Source organism: Rhyacophila brunnea, unplaced genomic scaffold, assembly GCF_057557595.1.
Source record: "Rhyacophila brunnea isolate RB1 unplaced genomic scaffold, BYU_Rbru_1.0 scaffold_54, whole genome shotgun sequence".
In the NCBI taxonomy this organism is placed as follows: Eukaryota; Metazoa; Arthropoda; class Insecta; order Trichoptera; family Rhyacophilidae; genus Rhyacophila; species Rhyacophila brunnea.
This window is the reverse complement of record NW_028233213.1, coordinates 501,622-526,659: the sequence shown is the minus strand read 5'-3', so window position 1 is coordinate 526,659 and position 25,038 is coordinate 501,622. Positions and strand designations below refer to the sequence as shown.

Sequence of the window (25,038 nt, the reverse complement as noted above, 5' to 3'; positions counted from 1 at the left end):
ACCAAATCACTTGCCATTTCCTTCAAGAAAACGATAAATTTATCTTGATCAGTAGAATTCACTATTATTTCATAATTTAAATCTTCAAATCGTGTTAATGTAAGGTATAATTTTTGGACTAGAAATGCTCTATTATCTTCAAATATTGTTCTATCGGATTTAATTTCGACAATTTGCATTAATTTCGATTTAAGATCAAAAAATGGATGATAATCATGTGTTTTTTTGATTTTTTCTATCTTCTGTTTCAGTAAGGCGGTCTTGAGGGTTTCAATGGTCTTAGATGGATCAGTAGTCTTCGGTTTTTCCGTAGTCTTAGATGCACCAGTAGTCTTCGGTATTTCTACTGTCTTGCCATTTTCTGCAGTCTTCGGTATTTCTACTGTCTTGCCATTTTCTGCAGTCCTCGGTGTTTCTACTGTCTTGCCATTTTCTGCAGTCCTCGGTGTTTCTACTGTCTTGCCATTTTCTGCAGTCTTCGGTGTTTCTACTGTCTTGCCATTTTCTGCAGTCTTGGGATTGTCGCCTCTAGAAGATGATTTAAAAGAGTCTCTAAAAAAAATAAAAACCCCAAAAGTTAGTAATATTCCAGAGAATAATAATATTCCTTTTTTAGTGTTTTGCGTCTTATTCAACATCTCAAATTCTACTTAAAGGAGGAGGGAGATTTAAAAATTTTAATAAATAAGAAAAATGATAACGCATTTGCAGATGCTAAAAAATTATAGAAAAACCACATGCATAATTATTTTCTGTGTACATTAAAATTTAAGCCTAGACCATTAAATTTTATACCATGTGATTTTAATATGTTTATCTATCAGTTAGAGTCTACCATCATGTACCTTTTTTATTTATATATTCTTAAAATACCACTGCTTTCTCCTTTTTTTTTATTTGAAAAATTCAGTAAAAAGCAAACGATGCTTAAAATTCTAAGAAAATTTTCAACTATTCAACTAAAAAATCATGATAATAAAAAAAAACTTTAATTAAAAGAATCGTTAATTACGATAAAAAGAAAACTTATGCCATATTTTGAGTTCAATTCAAAATGCTGTTAGTTTGCTTCATTAATGCATTGAAATTATATATATTCTTATCTTCACATTTTTAAGTAAATTAGGAAGTGGTTGTATAAGACGCCGAAAACGCGTCCGAACATTGAATTTAGCCTTGTCCCTTCAGCAAAGATATGGAAAAGTGTAGAGTGTATCATAATTAACCAGCGACAGAAGTAGATAGAACCTCATTCCTCTTCCAAATCAATCACCGCCTTGTAAAACAGCCTAATCCACGATGATAAAACTGGCAACGGAAAATCTAAATGACAAAAGCCTGTGTTACATCAATAAGCAAAAGTTACTCTTATTAATAAGCGAACGTCTTAAAAAGAAGATAAATACGGGTAAATAAATAAAAATTAATCAAATTCATTCCAAATTTGAAAAGATTAAATCTTTTAACTGTGTGCATATCGCGAGATTGTAAATATTCAGAAACATAAAGAATTTTCAATCTGATCAATTCTAAATAGAAATCTAAATTTTGATTGAACGATTTGAACTAACTAAATTACATCAAAAACCAATAAATAAATAACAGGCCGATAGCATTCTTGAACATTGATTAAGATGCGTTAATCTATTGGTCATAACAATCAAAACGCAGCTGATATCTTTTTTTTGTTTGCATCTACACTTTTTGTCATTTGTTTGCATCTACACTTTTTGTCATTTGTTTGCATCTACACTTTCTGTCATTTGTTTGCATCTACACTTTCTGTCATTTGTTATATGATTATGTTTATAATTTGTAAGTAATCTAATAATAATAAGAAGTAAAAGCCTACAATAGAGAAATCTACACTTTTTGTAATTTTTTTGATTATTATGTTTATAATTTGTAAGTAATCGAATAATAATAAGAAGTAAAAGCCTACAACAGAGAATCAAACACGAATTAATTCTGATTTTCTTGGTAATATAAAATTTTATTAAAAAAAAGGCACACCTACAACAGAGAAGCAAACACGAATTCAATTATGTATTCTTGGTAGTTAAAAATTGATATTAGATACAAGAAAAAATTACACACAATATAATGATACTTGTCTATAAATTATTATTTTTATCAATAATAACATGTGTTTTGTAATATTCAAATTAAATCTCATTTTTATATCAAATTTAAAGTGAATGTTTTCGCTGGTTTAATTTGTTTTATAATTTTTTGGCGATATTCTGATTTTAATTCCAATTTAAAAAAATAATACAACCAAAAATACAGAACCATATTGTCATGATTGATAAATAACTATTCAAAAAAATCAATTTATTAATGAATTGATTGGATGTTCATGAGAATGTAAGAAAATTGATTTTAGTTTTAAATATTTCAAATTACGTCATGTTTTAAATCTAAAGGAAATATTAAAATCAATTTTGATTCTATTATCGCAAATTGAAACATATACAAATGTATAGGAATATTAAAATCAATTTCGATTCAAAACCGAAAATTGAAATATACTTGTGTTATCTTTTAAAATAACTATATGTTTTTAAATAAATAAAATACACCTCTTGATTTACATACGTAATAAATATTTTATCAATAGGATTATATTTTGCAATTTCTTTAAATCACACTAGAAATTAAAAAATAAATTGGAATCTTAATTGATAAATTATGTCGTCCCAAATTGATGATAATTGTGTCGTCTAATATTCAGCCTTGGATATTTAGTTGGATTACTGCTGGTCCGAATTCTGTCAACGCAGAGAGTATTAAGAAAATTACAAACGAGTGATTAATACCATCTGCCTAGCAAAGAATACTGCAAGCCCCCTTAAGCCAATCTGACCTTAACGAAAGTATATAGCTCTAAGCATAAACAAGATTGTCGCGCTCAAAAATTGATTGTGGCTTTTAAACGACTTGGATCGATTTACGAACGCGTGTAAAGGTAATAAATCAAGTATTTGTATGATAAGGATGTTTCCTGTAACGGTGACTTGATTGTCGCTGTCAACATCGTTAATATATCTATGTTCATATAATTATTCTATCATAAATATATATTTTAATTTTCCGTATAATTAGATCCATAAAGATATTTTTTGTGTTTCCATAAATACCACTAACAAATAACTTGGTTTGATCAAAAAAATACAAATGTTTTTGGTTTTTACTTTTATAACTATTTCTGTTTATTAATTTATTTGCAATTATAATTTTTTATGCGATAACTTAATAATTTTTATTTTGTTTATTTGTAAAGACCATCTTGCTATTTTTATACTTAATAACAGCAAAAACATCTAATAAACTTATATAGTAGTGAAATCGCCATTGTATTATTTTATTTGTGCATCGATTGGCGTTGGAAATTGTAATCTTTATTAATATCTCTAGGTCATAAGTCTCATATCTAAGCTCAATCGATCATTTGATAGTAGATGAACATGAAATTACAAATACAGTACATCTTCAATAAACTTATATAGTAATGAAAGACATGATTCGCAATAATGTAATATATATTATTTGAATGTCTATATTTTTTAAAAAAATTAAATTTGATAAACCATCATCTACCAAGACATTATATGTGAAATTTAATATTTTCACGCTATTTATCACTTTAACGCTTTTTATTTAGCATAAATTATTATTTTAGATAATGAGTGAAAAAATAGCTCTACTTTTTTTTATTTAAACAATATTAATATTGAAATTAGCTGTAATTAGAAAAAAGTCCCAACAAAAATGAAATATATACTTTATAATTTTAAAACGAGTGAATAAATACAATTATAAGTGAGATCACTTGCTTATTTAGGATTATAGCCATGCACTGTTTTAAAAGATCATTTTGAAAAATTCAAAAAAAAAGTACAAAATAAGCTTTAATATAGAATTAAAGGTGCCGTGCACCAAAATTAGAAAAATTTTATATTTTTATTTTCAAGAAAATTTTAATTAAGAGACTAAACAATCCAAGTATTCACCTCTGAAAAGAAAACACTTTCAATCACACAAAAATTATAATTTTAAAACTAAAAAAAGTAGTTTACAAGATTTACATGTTCATATATTATCAAAAATACAAATTGTACTTACAACTTCTAAATATGTAACATGAACGAAATCAATGGACCTGATAAATATATAATAGCCAATTTCATGCCTTAAATTTCCAGAAAATACATATTTTGTTACAGGTAGGAGGTCTTAAATTTTTAAAGGTTTGCATGTTGAACTATTATACCTAGATATGGTAGAAACTGATAGGTATCAAATATTGTCGTACAATTTGTTGTTTATTTATACAACTTAGAATCTGGTAAATGGGGTAAGATTTCTAGAAATATAGCTTTTAGGTATTCATAAACATCTTTATTGAACTTTCAAATTCATTATACAATGAATGTTCATAGATTAAATTAGCAATATAATGAACATAATTGGTTTTTACAAGTAATATAAGTCCAATTCAAAGAAAAGATTATATTTTAGTATATTTATACGGTATTTTTTTGGAAATTTGTCATTTGAAATTTTAAAGTATATCAAGATATTAATTCATTCTATGGTAGTTAAAACTAATAACATAACAAACCTTAGCTTAAGTATTAAAAAAAGAACCGATAATCTTGCATATATAAAGTCTGATGATAGTTGAAAAGCCATTTAGTTATATAATTTTTTCTAAATATTCGTTTATTATGTAGTTTTTAATTTAATGTTTAGGGTTTTATAGAATTTATCTACAAAAATTGAAATTTGCAAGAATATACAACATTCATAGATATTAGAGCCCCTCAAACATCCATATATATGTTATATTAATATTTAATACATTATGGGAAAAAAAATTTTTCCTTGGGTTTATAGCACCCTAAGATGTGGCTTTAAAAAAATATAATCGATTCTAACAAGTCACTCTGGTGGTAATTGTTTTTGCTTGCTAAATTTTTTACTTATTACTTTAGAAATAATAAAAAAACGAGAATAAATTATGAAAAAAATATAAAAACACTTTGAGCAGAGACAACAAAAGAAATAATATTTATATACTGTTTGGATTAATAGCCCCATAAGTTTTAAAGCGAGTGAACTGCTGTAAGCAAGGTTTCTAGAAAATTTCTTTATATATATTTTCCAATTCACAATAAATCTCACTAAAATATAGTAAAGAGAATTAAGCTATGTCAATGCCTATTACGCGCTGAGAAAATCTTATAGCGCTCCTGAAATCATATTTTATAATTAAACAATAAAAAGTAAGATTTAAAATTAAGATAGCAAAAAGAGCGACTACAATTGATTTATTTGCACTAAATAAATAATATTATGGGGGTTTTAATGCTATTTCGTACGAAAAATACAATTTTAGTTATTTTATATGATTTACTCTGGTTATCGGGTTTCGGGGAGAAGTTAGAGAAATAAACACACAATTTACTGTTAAAAACAATTTCATATTATGCTGAAATGCTAATATTGATTTTATAATTTTAATTGATGTTGAATAATATAAACCATTTGATTTTGGTGTTTTATCATGAAACTATTTGCCATGGTGTTAAGCTTGTGAATAAGGAATTTAATTTTTTTTTAAAAATTGCACTAAATAAACTTACAGTGTATTTTTTCACGGATACTAAAAAGAAGTGAGCAAGGAGGCATTTTGGTAATTATCCGAAACAATTTTTGATTATGATAAACAAAAAAGTTGTCTTTTTTATTATTATATTGGGCTTTAGATTTAAAGATTAGCTTTTTCCCATATAAATATTTATTTTTACCTATGTTCAAAGTTTAGTACTTTTTGACGTATCAAAAAAGGGTGAAATGGATTTTTTATGCGCTGTCAAATTGAGTATCATATTTGTGGCGAACTCAATTGGAGATTAATAATTTCTAATTTTCTATTATTGATTCACACATATCAATATGGTGTCATAATTTGTTCGTCATGATAATATAACAGTAGCTATTGACACAAGAAATCGCACTATATTTCTTAATTTTTTTTAGCCTTTATCATAATTTTGAGACTAATGCTTTCATCTGGTCTAGTTTAATGATCATGAATTTTTGTTTAAATCACATAACCCTACCAAGAAATATGCAATGTTGTTATTTATATCCTATAAAACTATTGAATAATTTATAGATATTTTGCACATATTAATTTATGATAAAATATTTGACGATTTTCATTTTAAATCGCAAAAAAATGCAATACAAAAAAATAAATAGGTAATAATTTTTTTTAAATACTAATTATGTATTTTAAACAAAACTGTTAACTATTTAAAAGCTTTAGTATATACTTGAAATGAAATTAATATGAGTAAAAACACACAATTTATGGCATGATCTAATGTTCTACACACACATGAAAGAAGACAAATTCTAAAACTATTATTATACACAGCAATTGACCATGCAAAAGATGCAAAACCCAAATAAATCTATTATATATAAACAAATACAAAATAATATCATGTGTTAAATCTGATAATAGACTTACATATGCTTTTAAATTTCTCTTCTATGGTCAAAGATTCTTTTATTTGAAGTATTCAAATGTAAAGTCATATAAAAATAGATAAAATCACATTTTTTTCAATTAAACACAATTCAAACATTATTACATGCAATTCAACAGAAAATAAAAATATTACTTTTATTAATACGAGTTCAGTCACATTAAATTTTAGAAAGCTAATATATTTTTTCCATATTCATGGTCCTCCACTTACAGGTAAAACACATTTTTCATGCTAGAAAAAAATTTTATCTGTGGCTATTCAAAGTTTTTATTCTGTGTAAATATGATATTTTTGATTTACCCACTGTTTATCAGCTAAAAATATAATTTTTATTAAATTTATCCTGTATGGTTTTCCATAAATCAATATGATTATATAATTTGAGTCTCTTGTATATAATACTATAAATTTTAACTAAATAATTTACCTGATATTTATCTATTATGCACATCTAGCATATTTCTTTACCCACTGATATCTTTTTAAGAAATTTATAGGCATTATTAAGATAAAGCTCTATAAAAAAACAAAATGAAATCAATTTCTAAAGGCTTTTTATAAAAAAATATTTTACAATAATAAAATATCAATATAAAGAAATAAAGATCTTAAATTTGAAAGGCATGAATTCTATCTGAAGTCTGATTAAAAGAGATTTTTATTTTTTTTATTTAGCATCTAAAGTACATATTTTCAATATTGATTGTTAATTTAACACATTTGATTCTAAAGAACAAACATTTTATACAATTAATTTTTCTATAATATTACTTATATTTAATACATCTGCCAAATATTTATAATCTTAATTTATCTAAGAATTCTTTAGGTAAATAGCACAGTCGCGGAACACGATTTAAGCCCCTTCAAATAAATTCCATGCGTAGAACAAAAAAATTGTAGAAAGTAAACAACCTCGAAATAATTTTTATGAATGTATATAAAATTTAATGGTAAAAAGCACTTTTTTTATTTATTTATTTTGTTTATTTATTGTCATAATGATGACTAATATGATATTTATCATGAATATTTTAGATAACACCTTGTAAATTTGTTCAATTATATGCCTCAATCGGATTTTAACAAAATAGTGAATATATGAAATAAAAAATAGTTCAAAGATAAAACACCTGCAAGTTCTTTTTCCAGTTTCCTGTTTCTAATCTCATAGTTAAGAACTAGTACTAGACAAGTAATGGGTAAAAAAGAAAGTGCTACACTACCAATTGTTTTATATGGGATGATTATCTTTTCATATCCATTTTTGCGAAACATATATATTAAGGTAATTCCGTTGTTCAAAAGAATATTTTGGATTTGTGACGAAATTGTTGCATGGGCAGCCATTTTAAACATTCCACTGTTTGATGCTGCGATTCCCGTTATGATATCCGGTATGCATTTTCCAATACTCAATAGATGTATACAGATGGATTGGTTTGTTATTTCGGCTTTTTTAGACAGAATAATAATTTTCACCATTGTGTTGATTGATAAGATTGTTATATACATGCAACTGGTAAAGAACGAGTACATGTATTCTATTACTGGTAGCTTTCTTGATCTGATTATAAGAAAGAGTGATATACCTAGGAAAGAGCACATTAATATGCAAATGTAAAAAATATAATTTTCCATTATCCCCAGAAAAACCAATTTAATCATTAAAAAGTTAATAACCGGTGAAAAAAGACCCGCAAAAGATCTAGACACAATCTTTTTATTAGCTCTTCTGTGTAATATCGTAAAATCAAAAAATAATTCAATGGGTATTCTTACTAATTTAAGGAGGATATTTTTGATTGTAAAAGTCGTTTTTGGTCTAGCCAAATTTTCCTGGAAATCTGATATCAATAAAAAATCTAGATTCTCATCGATATTAAGATTGCTATGGTTGATTATCGAAAACTGGCTTCTAGAAGTTTGTATATTATTGATTACATTTTCAGAATGTCTAATATTATTTGGAGTTTCTTGCACGTGTCCGATGATGGAATGTGCGTCATGTGAATCATAAGCATTTATTATATAATAATTCGGCTCTTGATTTACTTGATCTCGCAAAGAATTAATGGTATTATCTACCCCACTCATGGCACTCAAAATATTTTCACTTAAACCAGAATTATTATTGATTATTCTTCCATTCATAAAATTTCTTTGAGGTGGTAATTGAAGTTCTGACGTTTCATTTATATTCGTTTGTTGATTTAAATTACTACTTATTTGAAAAATATGTTCTTCTGGATCATCTTGTACTTCAATCGAGTCTGTATGCAAAGAAGCTCTGTAATATGAAAATATTAGAAACATTATATAAACAATTATCATGATTAAGCTTATTTCGAAAGTTACCGCACTGAAAATAATTATTCCCAATAAAAAAGAGAATGCACCCAATAATGAGAATATATTTTTGTAAAATGGTTCACTGTCTAAATATAGTTTTCTAGTGCTAAATATTATCACCATGGATAGTGAAATTGTAATTCCAACTATAATAGTTCCCAGTGTTGTGATCAAAAGAAGACCCAGAGCCTCATCATTATTTGGTTCAAGCTCATCTACAATCCAGAAATTAGAAAAAAGATGATGCATAGTATTTCCCATATTTAAAAGAAGAATACTTGAAATACCTGTGCACAATTTGAATCTCTTTGAGATTTTAGAAACAACAGGAACATAGTATATCTTGGCAATATAGAAGCATACTAATAAATTTACAAAACATGAAATCGTGATATATGGTGTGATTAGAATTTCTGGTATCAGCGAATTAGGAAATTTTGTGTTCATTTTTAGAAAAATAAGGGGACACTTATGCATAATGATAGTGTAATTGATTTAAATTAATCATGTAGATTCAATGATAAATAAAATTTTAATTTACCTAAAAATAAACAAATAAAAATTGCCTAGAACTTCAAATTCAGAGATTAAAAACATTGAATTGAATAATTTAAACACCTATGACTTTCATTCTTAATATTTAATAGCCAAGATCTCATTTTAAAACTGGAAATCACTATGAAAAAAAATCATGATGGTAAAACATCAATAGTACATGAGATTTTGCAATTTAGTTTCAATTTCAAATTTATATTTTTTTATTGCAGAACTATGGTTTGTTGTGCCACTTTCTGATATTATGACGGTTCCCCCTTTAAATCATATTTTATAGCAATCTACATTGTATTAGTCTTCATATTCAACATATTTTAAGAATTTAATGGTTTTTAATTGTATTTATAATGACTTCATGTGTTTTATATAGCATAGCTGCCTTTGCAAAATCTAATTTACCTAGAAACCATCGCGTTTCTTTAAGTAAAATTATTAATTTCTGCCTATTCTCTACAATTTTGAATATAAATATATAAAGAATCTATCGAAATCATATCTTTATAGATACTACGAGTGAAATAATTTTCTATTTTATAACAAAATAAATTAATATGATCATAAACACACTGTTTTTTACGGTATAATAATGGTAAATATAGCTTTTCTATAAATTGCACTCTATTCGTAAAAATATCGATAACTACACAAAGAAATGTATTATTCATTTATAGATATTTGAAACTATGGATTAAAGAGCAAAGGTGTCATATAAGCTAATACTAGTATGTCGTACAAATATAAAGGTAAATTATACCTTATACACATTATGTATTTTACTAAATTTTTAGGTAACAACGAATTTTAGTTACTAATTGTTCAAAAAAATCAAAAAGCGGTGATAAATGTAAAATAAACAGAACAATTATATTGAATAGAAAATTAATTTCGCTTCATAGAATCGATGAAATTATTTTATCATAAACTTGGATAGGTTACAGACGAAATAAAAGGATTTTTTGTTTTAGAACCCAAGATCATTCATGGGTTATCTATTTCATGAGGGGATAGAGAATTCAAAGATTAAAACTACTAAGAAAACAAATAGACGATCGTATTGACTACGAAATCGTGACATAAATAAATTGTACTTTCAATATTTCATTTATCATGTTGATTGAAAATATTTTATTTTCATGGTTGTAATTTATTTTAATTACATGAGTATTCTTTTTTAACACCAACCTAAAAATGATCAATCTATTGAATAATATATTGTGTTGTTCATATAAAAACTTATACCAGAACATATAATTTTTTTTATAAAAACAGAATGCCAAAAAAATACATAAAACAAAATAATAATAATAAATTTTCAGTTTAGAGGTTTTTTAACGAGAATTATTCATGCAATATTTAATCGAAGAAAATTCTTATATATGCTAATTTTCCTAGTTTCAATTTTTAAAAAATTCAAACTTAAATATATTCTCTGATTTTTACTTACATATCTCAAATAATTACTACAAAATTAAGCATGTGTATTCCTCTACGTCTTATATGTGCTAAGTTTTATTATAATATTGCTTAAAAGCAATATCTATAAATTATTGATAAAATTAGCGTCTTTCTTTCGATATGCAAAAAAGATGATGAAAATTAAAAAAAAACGAGCTGCATATTTTATTTTTTTATTTTTTTGTTAGAATCAATATATCTTAAGGTTAAATTTCTTTCAACTCTCTATTGATGAAACTTTTATTCCAGATTTTGAAGCCACATATCATATTTTAATTGTAGAGTACACTATAATTTTTATTTGTTCTTATAAATTAAATTAAAACGACCTGAAAAATTACATATGTTCTAACTTTAAACTAGTTCATGAAACAATTTCGTAAAAAAAAAGGATATCGAATTCACAAACCAGATCAGTGTATTTAAAGCCCTGGGATTTAAAAAACCCCTTTATTATATGTCTCGAAAAAAAGGATAGGTATTTAGGGAGACTTTAAATAGAACAAATTGGTCGGAAGTAAAGCACGTTATGTAAACGAAATATCATCTTAACTGGGCTCAAAAGCAAAAAATAAAAATTTGGTGATGGTTATAGCCCATATCAGAGATTAGGTAGGACGGATTAAATTATCTTAAAATGTAAATAAAAAGTAATCTCGGTTCTAAATTGTCAATGAATGCACTTTTTTTTAATTTTTTATTTATTAAACACCAACAAGAATATTAACAAAAAAAGCAAGTCATAAATCAAAACTATATAACCAATAAAAAACAGTTTTTTATAGAAAAACAAACGCAAAAAAAAAGATATAAAAAATTTTTACACTTGTATAAAAAACAGCATCTACGATCTTTTAAATAACAGTATAAGCGATTTAGTGTCTTTCAATTGTGAATTGATCAGATATATTGTATATTATAAAGTTTTAGATTTGTATTATTTGTCTAAAATCCATTCTTAAGCAAAAAAAATAAAATAAAAATTGCGTGTTTCTTAAACCTTAACAAACAGAAAAACAGGTCAAAATTAAAATAGCAATTTTAGGTAAAATATATAGTATATAAGAGCTGTAATATTTATAATGCTATACCACGGGCTTTTAGTTGTTTTAGATTCAAAACACATGTAATTGATATAGAGATTCTCAAAATTTGCCTTTTACATATTTCAAAAAGACAAAATACTAGAATTTGACCAGCTCAAATATGAAAGCCCCTTTATAGAAATTTAATTTCCACAAGTAGAATTTTAAGAACTTCAATTTATTTATATATTTATAAACAAAAATAAACATTGTGTTTTCTATAGATTAGCTACATTTGGGTGTCTTTATGTCCATTAAAAACAGTTTATAGCCTTTTTTGTTGTAAATATAAACTTTTAGGTATTTGAAATCTATGAAGGCGTTTAATAGATCATTATTCTTACACTATTTGTTGTTTCAATGTATTACATAGGATTTAAATTTACATATGGTCATATCTGTAAACACCATAAAAATTATGTAAATTATAATATATAATAGAAATGGTGCACCTTGTTTTCGAGCAAATGTTTATCTAAATAAAAAGCGCTGTTTTTTTATATTAATCAATAGAATAGTTAAAAAAAAGCAAAATCATTTGTATGCAAATTATTTTATTTTTGTACATTTAAAAATTTTTAAGTAGAATAATGATAGCTCAAGTTCTTTTATTAAAACAACAGAAAATGCTTAAAAAGCAAAAAATAAGCTAAAAAACAATTTTAACAGTACAAATTTATATAATGCTATATTCGGATACTTCAGAATCGTATTTCATATATGAATAACTAATTGATAATCTTTGAAAATAAAAAAAATAAACTTTCAATAATAATAAAAATCGGAAATAATTTTAATTTATGCTATTTATTTGTTACATCTGATATAACAAACGCTTTTTTACAGTATAAAGCCGAAAAAGTATAACCATATAAAATAATTAATGTGAATTTCAAAATATCTTATATTCTATCAATTCAAAAATAACTACTTATTAACATATATACGTTAAGAAATACAACAAAATCACATTAGTTTGTGATGATAGTTACATATACAGCCATAAAATATTTTAACTATTATGTAGCAAACCTTTCACCATATTTATATGATATATCTACAAGTTGAATATATTATTTATACATAATAGAGCTTTACCAGTGATAATATTTACCTGCTGATTTTATTTTCAATGAAAAACATTGATTAAAAATCGAAAATGTTTAAAGGACAAATATGATGTTTCCATATTTTTTTTTCTCATATAATATTTCTCCATGGTATTCTGATTATAGCCCATCTTTGTATAAATATTTGACCCCATAAAGCTGTGGATATCGAAAATAGTGGTCTGTGAAAGCAAGCATTAGGCTTAGTATATTAGTTTTACTAAATTTGCGAATAGAAAATCTCTATTGCAAATAAAAAATATTTAACAAATTTAATCTTAAATTATATAATTTTTTCGCACCTGTTGCATTATTGATATCTTAATTTAATAGCGTAAAAAATTAAAAATTTACATGCAATTTTTTGCATGTAAATCGATGATTTTGGGATTCTTAGACTGGATAAGAATATATTCCCTATACAGTAACATATAAAATGTGCACTTATATAAATATTTTATATAAAAAAAAAATTATGTAATCTTTAATTTTTATCATGAAATATATGTTTGACTCAACTTACTGTCTTATTTTATCATATAATATATAAGCACAATTGTTAAAAAAATAGTAATTACCAAAATAAAAAACTATTTTTATGTTAAATGAATTAGTTACTATCACATTAATGTATTTGTGCAACTCACGGATATATTCTTTCTTATTATGAACTCCCTGCACATATCCATATAAATATTATGACAGCAAAAAATTTTATATCATTATTTAAACTGACTTCCATAAAATAATATATTTCATACGAAATGAAAAACAAGAACCGTGATTTCTTGCATTTATTTTACGACATTTATGTACCAAATACGTAAAATATTCAGCGTTATAATTTTTCAATCCATATTTAGAAGACTACTAATTTTAAGCCCATGAACATTCCATTACCCTTTTGCTTCTAGCAGTCTAGATGTTATTTTTTCGTATTGTTATCTGAAACGAACTAGCATAAAATAACTAATGATGACTTTATGCTTTACAATAGACTCTTATAAACAATGAAATTTGAAAAAATACATTTTTTGATTTTATTTTCTATTTTTCGCCCATAATAAATTTATCTCTTGATCTATTTAAAAGTACAAAATCACAATTTAATAATTTGCAAAAGTACTTTGATCAAATATACATGCATTAGAATTGGGTAATTCTGTGACTAATTAAGGCGTTAGAACTATTTGAAATTTGGTTTTATGTACTGGCACATCTAATGATATTTATATATTTGTACAAATAGTCTGGGCTATTTTAGTCATATACTAGAGGATAAAAAGACATTATTATACCAAATAAAGTCGAATTATTACATAAAGGATTGTATATTATACAGAAAATACTTTGAAAGGCTCATATTTTCATGCCAATTTACATAAATAGAGCAGTCAATGAAGATAGATTATGGTAAAGTTTTAAAGATGCATTAAGTTGTTGGGTAATGTTCCCAATAGGCTTTCTATGTCTCAGCAGATTTCACAATAAAAATAAAAAACTTAAACAGCAAATAAATATATTTTATATAGCGGAAAAAAATATAATAATTCTTATTATCCCGAGTCATTTTTGTATTTATTATCTTTTTTTATACAATAAAAGCATATTTTTGTATTTAATGACTAATATCATGAAATTTATTACAATAATAAGTCATAAAACAATAATCACATCTAATGATCCCGCAAAAAAGAACATAAAAACTATTCATACTAGCAAGAGATACCAATGTTATATAAATTTCCGAAATTATCCACATGTCAAGCAAATATTACTCAACAAATAAAATCTTAAATAAGAAATATATTTTAAGAGTTTTATAGCCTAATATTTAGGCTGAATAACGAATATCCCCTGCTGTATAAAATCAAATTAAACGTAAGAAAAATGAAAAATGGTTATTGATATCAAACAAAAACATTATAAATTTGAATGATCGATTCTATACAGAAGCAAGCACAAAAACATGATATAATAACCACTGAGAGTAATTATTATATATTTTATAAATGATCAATATTGATTCTATAAATTCAACTAAAAAGTGAATTTCATCTTTCGAGTTAATTTTAAGGTTAACCGGGTGATTGGAACAAATACTATGTTGGATTAAAGTCGTTTCTGGTTCTAAATTTCAATTAGAGAGATAAATTAAAAAAGAATCAAATTTTGAAATAGTATCGCTACACCAAAAAAAAACATTTGATTTTTATTTGTCCTTTAAATTTATAGAAATGCTTATACCATTTTTTGATTTGAAGAAAGCAAATTTAACCTGTAAAAACTAGAACTTTTTATCACAAAAATTGATTATTTTGAATAGTACATCATATAAAACTAAAATCTTCATTATATTTTTGATTTTCTTTTAAAAGATGACTACCATAGACATTTTCTACATACGAATCATATAAGATAAGATTAACCGGAATATCATAAATAATAAGACATCAAAATTTCCTATGATTAAGCTCAGATAATTAAAAGTGGTATAAAAAAAATTTGCATGTATTGAATCATAATTTAAATAAAAATAAATTGAAGAGCCTTGAAAATGATTCCATCAAGATAACATCATTTGCCTTTGAAAAAAAAATTTACAATTACAGAATCAGAGTAATGTATTGCGATATAATCTGGTTGGCTCATAAAAAATACACTATGATTTATATCAATGATTTGGCAAATACAGCTGAAACTGAGGCGTGTGGATCTTATAAATACCAGAGTAATATACTTTATTGATAAACTTTTGAAGGGGAAGGTATTCAGAGGAAGATTTTTTTGTTTAAACGGAAAGAAGTATTATAGGCTTATACAAGATACTTGAATATACATAAGTAACAAAGGTAGAAAATACATGAAAATATATTGATTATACTTGAGCAAAGATTAATATGGTATGTTTATCTAGATGTCTTGACTTTTGCTTGCTCTAAATAATATATTTAAACCACACCCAATATTAAATTCAATTAATTATCTATAACAAAAGTAATGATTGGCTTCTGAATGTTGTGATTTAAATTTATAATGAATGAAGGGTAATAACATAAAATATTCACATAAATAAGTTTATTTTGTGACCGTAATTTATTTATTTACGACTATGTTTTGTTTGCACAGCTTGTATTTTTCATTAAAACGTATTTTTGCTGTATAGAAATATTCGCTCGATGTTTCTTTGCTTATTTTCAACTTTGCAACTTTTTATTATTTCTGTTCCCCTTTAAGACACATATATGTAATTTTTCCCACAAAAATATTTTTCTGATTCTGTTAGCTTTTATATTTCCTTTTAGTGCTTAGAATATTTTTTAAGCACACGTCTTTGTGGTCAATGCCTCATTGTATTATTGTTGTTCGGCATTTGTGAATTGGATAAAATCCATTTCTACAAATCAAGTAAACCGCTTTTATTTTTCAATGCTATAATACGGAATTTAGAGAGTTCAAAAAGAATAAACTGCGATCGAAATATTTCTGATTATCTTTGTTATCTTTAATCTCCTTTTTATCATTATTTTCCCCTTTCGATTCTAAATTTTCTCTATAAATCTCAAATATCTCAATCCCATTAAAAAGCCACAAGATGAAAATATCAAAGCACAATTTTGGCGTGAATCGCTCATGTATTTATTTACTTTCTACTATAACTATTTATTATATAATTAGAATCATAATACCTGCCCGCCCTTTGAGTTTAACGAATCGCAAAATATCAGAGCATGAAATGACTTATGAAATAAATAAGAGGATAAAAGAAATCACGCCAACACCACAAAATCACGAAAAAAAATCACAAATCTTAAGCGAACTGGAAATAAAATCAAAAAAGACACCATCACCAAAACAAGCTTATCTGATATCTAGGTTGTACTATACATGCCATGACGATCGGGAATTTGCATATTACGTGCTTACTATGGATACAAACGATCCATTAATTTATTTTCTTAAGGAGTTTCTCAGTCATATAATTTATGCCGAAGAAAAAACAATTGAGTTACAAGATTATCACGATGAGCTTATAAATGGAGATACTTTGAAAAATCTTTATATTGGCAGCAAAAAATTCTTGGAGCTCGTAAAAGAGAATAATTCTAATGTTGGCGTCTATGAAGAGCTACTAGCAAATGAGTTCAAACGATCCATTAGATTACATTTTCAGAAAATCCCGGTAGTATTTTTACCAGATGGTTACATGAACAAAATCGAATCACTTATGTCTAGACGCAGTGAATAGGATGAAAATTCTGATTCTTCTAACATTACTCATCCTACAACATAATGTCCCATATGCAATAAATATCGTAAAAAAATGAATCATATAAACTACTAAGTTCATTATCTAATTAAATCTACTGCGGAAAATTCTTATTTTTAATACATGTCACGTACACAATTAAAACCAAAGATAAAATATTTCAATGAACAAATTTTATTAATTTTAAAAAAATTTTATAATAATTAAATTTTGAGATAATGTAAAAAAAACGATATTTTAAACTCCAAACAAATGTAAATTTTATTCTAAAGAACTTGCCTAATTTGCAGCCATGGTAGCTATAGGCGTCTTTCCTCTCCGCTTTATTATTTTGCAATAGTGTAAATATATTATTGACATAAACCGAGTTTAATAAAAGATGTGGCTTTTTTTGCATCATATGTGACCTTTTGTGTTATGACACAGACATCTCAAAAATTTTCAGCATTATAAACCAAATGCACAAATATCTTGTTTTCAAAATAGAAATAATCAAGATATGGGTCGTTCATTTTTTTTCTGAAATATTACATGACGGTGTTGTATTTACGTTGCTTAAGCTACGGTTAATTTCAAATGTTTTTTATATTCAATTATAAAACGTAGGCATGAATCAAAAAAAAGAAAATTTATTTGATGATGCTGGTTGGAATGTTTAAATTAAATTCAAAAACGTGCTAGCATTTTTGCGGTTCTTTTAATTTCAGCATAGAGGCTTCGATTCGAATGAAAGTAGCCACATAAATTAATTAAAAGTGAATAAACCGCCACAAATTGCGATATAATTTCAGAATCATAGGGTTTTTTTTGTACGTAATTAATACCATTAAAATAACTGTGAACACCCAATTTCGCAATAAAATTGGGAATGGGTTTAACAAGTTTTTTTGTATTTCATGGACTCGGTCTGGTTGAATTTTTGTTAATTTGTGTATTTATATGCCAAAAGTTGTATTTACTTTTAGAATAAGTAAAATTTTGCACGCTTTTGATTTTCTACACAATATATTATTTTTACTTTCAAAAAGTTTAAGAACCCAATAAATATTTTTATTATCAATTAAGCAATATTATAACAATTAAAGGATTATTCATTCTAAACCGAATCTAATATTTAGTTATTAGATTCTTAGAGGTCACAAATTAGAAAATATCGACGATCACTATAACAGTTACATTCCTTATGCTTTTTCGTGATTCACAGAAAATAGTCATTCATGAAGGATAAATTCACTATAAATGTTATATAATAGAAATGAAATGATAATATTTTTTTTGTGCATTCTAGATTTATTAAAATAATTTGGAATTCATGGTGTTTTCCATACTTAACATAAAAAGAGAAAAGTTGATTTAAAATATAATATGGTTAAAACACCTTTTATAGGTATAAATGTAAACAGCCAATATTCTTTACCTAAAGAGTTATCGAAACATTGACTATAATAATATAAAACATAGCACCTGATATCAAGAATAAATTTACCATATTTTCTTTAAATTATTTTATTCTACGTATGTATATGTTGGGGTGTATTTTTTTCTGGTTTATGAATTCTTATCAACACTGGGTAATTAACTAACAACATAAAAAAATGCCAATTTTTATAGTAATTTAAAGCAAAAACATAAATTAGTCTAAATCTTATTTTAGAAATAAGAAAATGTTGAATGAATATGCTTTTATTGTTTTTGAACGCAGCTAAGTTTACCAATGGCTTTAAAAGCTACAAAAATAGTTTTTGTGATTATAACTATAGGTATATGAACTATGGTGAGATAAATACAAATCTATCATATCTATTAGAAAAGATACATGGTTGTGCAAATTCAAAGATTACACCTAGGTATTGTCAAAATTTGTATTCTTTTCTTCCAATAGACGCCTACAAAAGAATATTTGCGAATTTTTTGAAATAAATTAAAGATCCGCTGATTAACAAGTAAGGTAAAGAAACAAATAATATTACTTTATAGCAAGAAAACAGTGGGTATGGGTGTTCTTGAATACATTATTTAAGATGATGGGACAATGCAAAAATATAAGATTAAGTTTCATTGAGGATATGTCCAATATATCAGACCTTAGCTTTAATTATTATGGCCACAAGAGAATTCTTAAGCAAAATATTTGCTATATTCGTTCCGAATAGAATTAAATAAACCCTAAAGAATGCCATTTAGAGGGTGATCGATAATATATGCAGATGGATGAAAATCTTATTATTATAATACGTAAAATAAGTATATACACCATATGTTTGCAACTATCTATAATTTATTACATCCTGATTCACATTTTATGCTCAAAATAAAAAGTCTTAAACAAAAAGCGATGTTCGGAATTAAAAAGGAAAAGGTTTGCTGAAAAAAAGCTTAACGACAATAGTTGAAGGCATGGGTGTTTTTTTGACAATAATAAATATAAAGAGATTTAGCTGTACCAGACTTAATTAAAATCAAGAATAAACTCTTATTGATTTATATAAATATAATATTGATGCCATATTGATTTTCTAAAATTTTAACAAAATAATATATCATATTGATTTTGGATCTTTGTTAAAGAAATGATCGGATAAGGAAAGTTTTAGCAAAAAAATCAATTTACTACCATCCAGCAAATAAATAAATATTATATTTTAAAAGATAAGAACTTGTGAAAGGACTATCGAGTATTTAAATTTTATCGGGGAAATGGTTATATCTAAATAAGACACTTTTCACCGGTAAAGAAATTTCAATAGGCAGAGCTGCTATATACAAAATAAAAGTGGTGAATAAGGTGCACTTATCATCAAAAACGTAAACATAAATGCCAATTATGACTTAGACAATCTATTGGGTTGAAGCAGAGAGAAATTTTATATGTAAAATAAAAGGTAAACATCCACATAAAAACTTTCCAGCATCCAATAAAAAATTGATAATTAACATAGCCGGATATTCAATCTGGCTTAAAATGTGAAACGCTAAGCCAAAATAAGGAGAAAGAACTGTTTTATGCTGGATATAAATATGTTCTTTGGAGAAAATCAAAATAATAACACTTTGGAGAAGCATATAAAAAAGTAGACCACCTAAAAAGAAGATGTAAAAAAATACTTGGCTTGGCTATACATGTGGCGTGACGAAGTTCCGAGATACCAGCAATTATCTGCTCAATTAAATAAGAGTTTTAAAAATCGAGTAAAAAATTAAAAAACACTGATAAAAGAATATATAGAACAGGAAATAAAGGTTTATACATAAATACAACGGATAAAAAATTTATACTTAAGAGATCTGCCATATTCGCCTACAATAAGAAGAAAAACTTGTTACTGATAATTGGGAAAACGAGTATTGATAATCTGACCAATGATGTAAATAAGAAAATACGATCTACTTGAAAATTAACTCTTTCTTATTTAAAAATGTAGAACTCGAATAATGCAGTACATAATAACTTGATGGGAGGTTGAAAAATATCATAAGTTGTATATTTAGGAGTTGGGAATGTCAACTGAAGCAGAAGCGAACTTATAAACAAAGAGATTATGTAATAAACAGTAACTAATAAGTCTTGTGAGAAGAAGATGCATCGAATAAGATTGACCAGATGACTCAATGGAAATAATATCAGCGCAATCTGTTCTATATAGCCATCATAAGTTTTGCATGAATAATTATAAAAAGTTAAAAATCCAATTGGCGCATAATTAAAATCAAAACAACTACGACCTTAAAGTAACAGATTCAATAAAATTCAATCGAATATTTTTTAGTATGTTAATTATTTTTTATATTTAAATTGTTATTAACTAAGTTTAGGGTGGTATGGTTGAGTGGTTTACAAGTCGGACCCCAGTGTGATGGGTCGAAGGTTCCACCCACCCACTTATTTCCGAAACGAATGTAACCTAAAGAAAAATACCAAAGGGGGCGGCCAATGAATAATAAAAAAAACCAAAAAACACTGACAAGCCATGAGAAATAGGTGGTTGCTGTGTAAGTCGTTGAACCTTGCCTATAGTATGGAAAAAGATCCCACACCTTTTAGCAAGGATATAGGCAGAGTAGAGTGTGGTTGTAGCTTGTATACCTTAGCGATAAACAGTAGACAGAATCTCATTCCCTCCACATAATGACTGCCTCCTATGAAAAAGGACCTAATCCACGGCAATTACGCGTGAAAAGAAGTGAAGGGGGAGTCCCACAGAGATACGCAGGAGTTAAGCAATAGTTCCTATTAATATAAAGCGAACTTCCTAAAAAGTAATAGAAGTAAAACATAAATAAATAAAGTAAATTCGATTAGTATTTTAAAAATCACTAAGTTTAACCATTTTATCATGTTTTTATTTAATTTGTTTATTTTCGGCTGGCCTCGGGTATTTCAGATTTTTTATAGAGATTAATTTTCTCACAGGCCAAGGTTATATAAAATTGTTTCAAAAGTGGGCCTATATTATCCAAAAATATCTCTTTATTCTTTTTGAATTTCAACAACTCTGTTTCAAATTTTTTACAATCAGAATCTTTATCGCCTTTCGATTCATAAAAAATATATTTTGTGCCTGTTTTTATGACTATTGGGTTGATGATAAATGCGTGGCTTTCACAATCAATCATATATTTAGGTATTGAAAGTCCCTGCTCACTCAGATAATGATAAAATTGTTGCAAAAATTTTGTGCGAGGCTCAATCTTGAAAAACTTTGTAAACAATTCTTCATTCTTGCTTTCTGTCTTGTCCTGTGCAGAAATCAACGCATTGATTTCTTTATAATCGTCAACGGAAATCAACGCATCTTTGTAATCCAAAAAAACCCCTTGTGTGCATTTATCATTAACTATAAAAAAATCATATTTGTGTTTAAAATACGTATTATTATCGATCCATTGTGAACCATCATGTTCTGTAATTTCTACTTCAGCTATTTTAGCTAATATTAACTGTACCCTCTCGTTTTGACATTCAGAAATTATTTTAGAAATGGTTCCTTTGTTAGCGTAGTATCCGTTTTTCTTTTTCGGTTTTAAACAATAAAATAATTTACTGTTCAGCTGTTCGAATATCTCTGGTTCACTAATGATTTGTTGCATAAGCTCTATTGCTTCAAGTTTTTCATTCAATTCTTTACTTTCTAATACCTCATCGTCAAAATTGAAATTTTCAGAGTCATTTCTTTTTAATACAGAAGGTTTATCATTACTTAAAAAGTTTCTTAATTTCTCTATTTGATCAGTGGAAATTTTTATTTCGCTTGGTATAAAGTCGAGTTCCCTTGCAGCAAAATAATCTTCTTCTTTCATTCCAATATTTTTAACTGTGCTTTTAATAATCTTTGAAGACATCGGAACGTTCAAAATTGTTTTTTTTTCTTTCGAGATTGTTTTCTTATCGGCAGCAAGTATTATTTTTTGTTCTTTAAAAATTATATCTACAATCCTCTTGCATAAAATTTTCTCATTGGGTATATTTACATTCGATCCGTTTTTCAATTTTTCTAGCCGTTTTTTTTCTAGTTGTTTCTTTACTAGTTCTTTCGCTTCCTCTTCTAATTCTTTAGCTTTTTCTGCTACTTCTTTAGCTTCCTTTTCTATTTTCGTATTTTGTAATTGTGATGCATACTCTTTTAATTCATTTACCTTCGTTCTTAGAAAGGCTATTTCAACTATCAACTGCTCTATTGTTTCTTGTGGTAGTATTTCTTGTTCTTCTGCTCTAATTACGTTTTTAAATTCTTCGAATTCCAGCTTTAGTTGCTCTAAATTTCTAATTATAACTTTTTTAAATTCCGCAACCTCGCTTAAACCCCTTTTCAATTTTTCTAATCGATTTGCTTCCTCTTCTAATTCTTTAGCTTTCTCTTCTACTTCTTTAGCTTCCTTTTCTATTTTCGTATTTTGTAATTGTGATGCATTCTCTTTTAATTCATTTAACTTCGTTCTTAGAAAGGTTATATCAACCATTGCCTTCTCTATTATTTCTTGTGATAGTATTTCTGGTTCTTCTGCTCTAATTACGTTTTTTAATCTTTCGAATTCCAGCTTTAGTTGCTCTAAATTTCTAATTATATCTTTTTTAAATTCCGCAACCTCGCTTAAACCCCTTTTCAATTTTTCTAATCGATTTGCTTCCTCTTCTAATTCTTTACCTTTAGCTTCCTCTTCTAATTTTTGTTTCACTTTTACTAAAAATTCGAGATCAAGTATTGACTGTTCTATTATATCCGGTTCTATTGTTTTTTGATCTGGTCTTGTTCCGTCTTGGTTTTCATGTTCTATTCTTTCCCCTTCTTCTTCAATTAACTTCTTAAATCGTTCATTTTTTAGATTTAACATTTGATATTTGTTAAGTTTCGCTTCCTCGCTTGATCTTCCACTTTCTAATTTTTCTTTTCGTTCCTGTTCGTCTTGATTTGATGGCTCTTCAATATTCGCCTTTTGTAGTTGCTTCGCTTCCGCTTCTAGTTGCATTGCTTTTAGTTTTAGCTGTTTCGCTTCCTCTTCTATATTCGCCTTTTGTAGTTGCTTCGCTTCTTCTTCCAATCTATTCGCTTCTTCTTCTAGTACTTTCAGTTCTACCATTGCCAGTTCTAGTATGCTTTGTTGCATTCGTTTCTGTTGCAATGATTTTGTTTCCTTCTTCATTTCCTGTTCTAGCCGTTGAATATAACCTTTTAGATGACAAAGTTCCTGCTCACTTGCTTGTTGCTCTTTTTTCTGTCGCTCACTTGCTTGTTGCTCTTTTTTCTGTCGCTCACTTTCCAGTTGCTCTTTTTCTAGTCGTTCTTTTTCTAGTCGTTCTTTTTCTGGTCGCTCTTTTTCTGGTCGCTCTCTTTCTGGTCGCTCTCTTTCTGGTCGTTCTTTTTCTTGTTGCTCTTTTCTTAGTTGCTCTTTTCTTAGTTGCTCTTTTCTTAGTCGCTCTTTTTCCAGTTGCTCTTTTTCTTGTTGCTCTTTTCTTAGTTGCTCTTTTCTTAGTTGCTCTTTTCTTAGTTGCTCTTTTCTTAGTCGCTCTTTTTCCAGTCGCTCTTTTTCCAGTTGCTCTTTTTCCAGTTGCTCTTTTTCCAGTTGCTCTTTTCTTAGTCGCTCTTTTCTTAGTCGCTCTTTTTCCAGTTGCTCTTTTTCCAGTGGCTCTTTTTCTAGTCTTTCTTTTTCTAGTCTTTCTTTTTCTTGTTTCTCTTTTAGCAGTTTTGAATCTTCAGCGTTCATTTCGATTTTCGAACTGTCGCTTGGGGTAAGATTTGACTCATTCGTAGGCGTATTTTTTGATCCATCTTTTACGTTTCTTTTTTTATATATGCAAGCTCCAGTTAGAAAAACAAATGCTATGAACATACCAATGATTGTGCAACTTTTGGGATGATTTTTTATAAATTTTAGATTCATGATTGGATGGGTAAATTTATTATTTATTTAAAGTAGATTTAATCATTATTTCTTTATAACAACCAATTACATTCCAGATGACTAAAATAGAAAATTTAAAAATCAGATTATATTCAATAAAATATACATCGAATTTTGAATTACTGCTAAAGAATTTTCAAAAATTATGGTGTCTTATAAATATCATTTTCTATTTTTGTTAAAATTTCAAATATTTGAACTTTAAGTTGATTTTTTTATTGATCGATTGAATTCTTAATTATTTTTGG

At 26.5% G+C, this 25,038-nt stretch overlaps 1 protein-coding gene across 1 annotated transcript; it reads right to left on the bottom strand.

Moving 5' to 3' along the window:
* Positions 1-315: 315 nt before the first annotated feature.
* Positions 316-24,592, bottom strand: LOC147065813 (uncharacterized). The gene is made up of 3 exons (XM_085956240.1): positions 24,085-24,592; positions 23,405-23,565; positions 316-528 (listed from the first exon to the last, which is right to left on the bottom strand). The coding sequence occupies exons 1-3, from the start codon at positions 24,590-24,592 to the stop codon at positions 316-318; spliced, it is 882 nt and encodes a 293-aa protein (XP_085812366.1).
* Between the last annotated feature and the right edge of the window lie 446 nt (positions 24,593-25,038).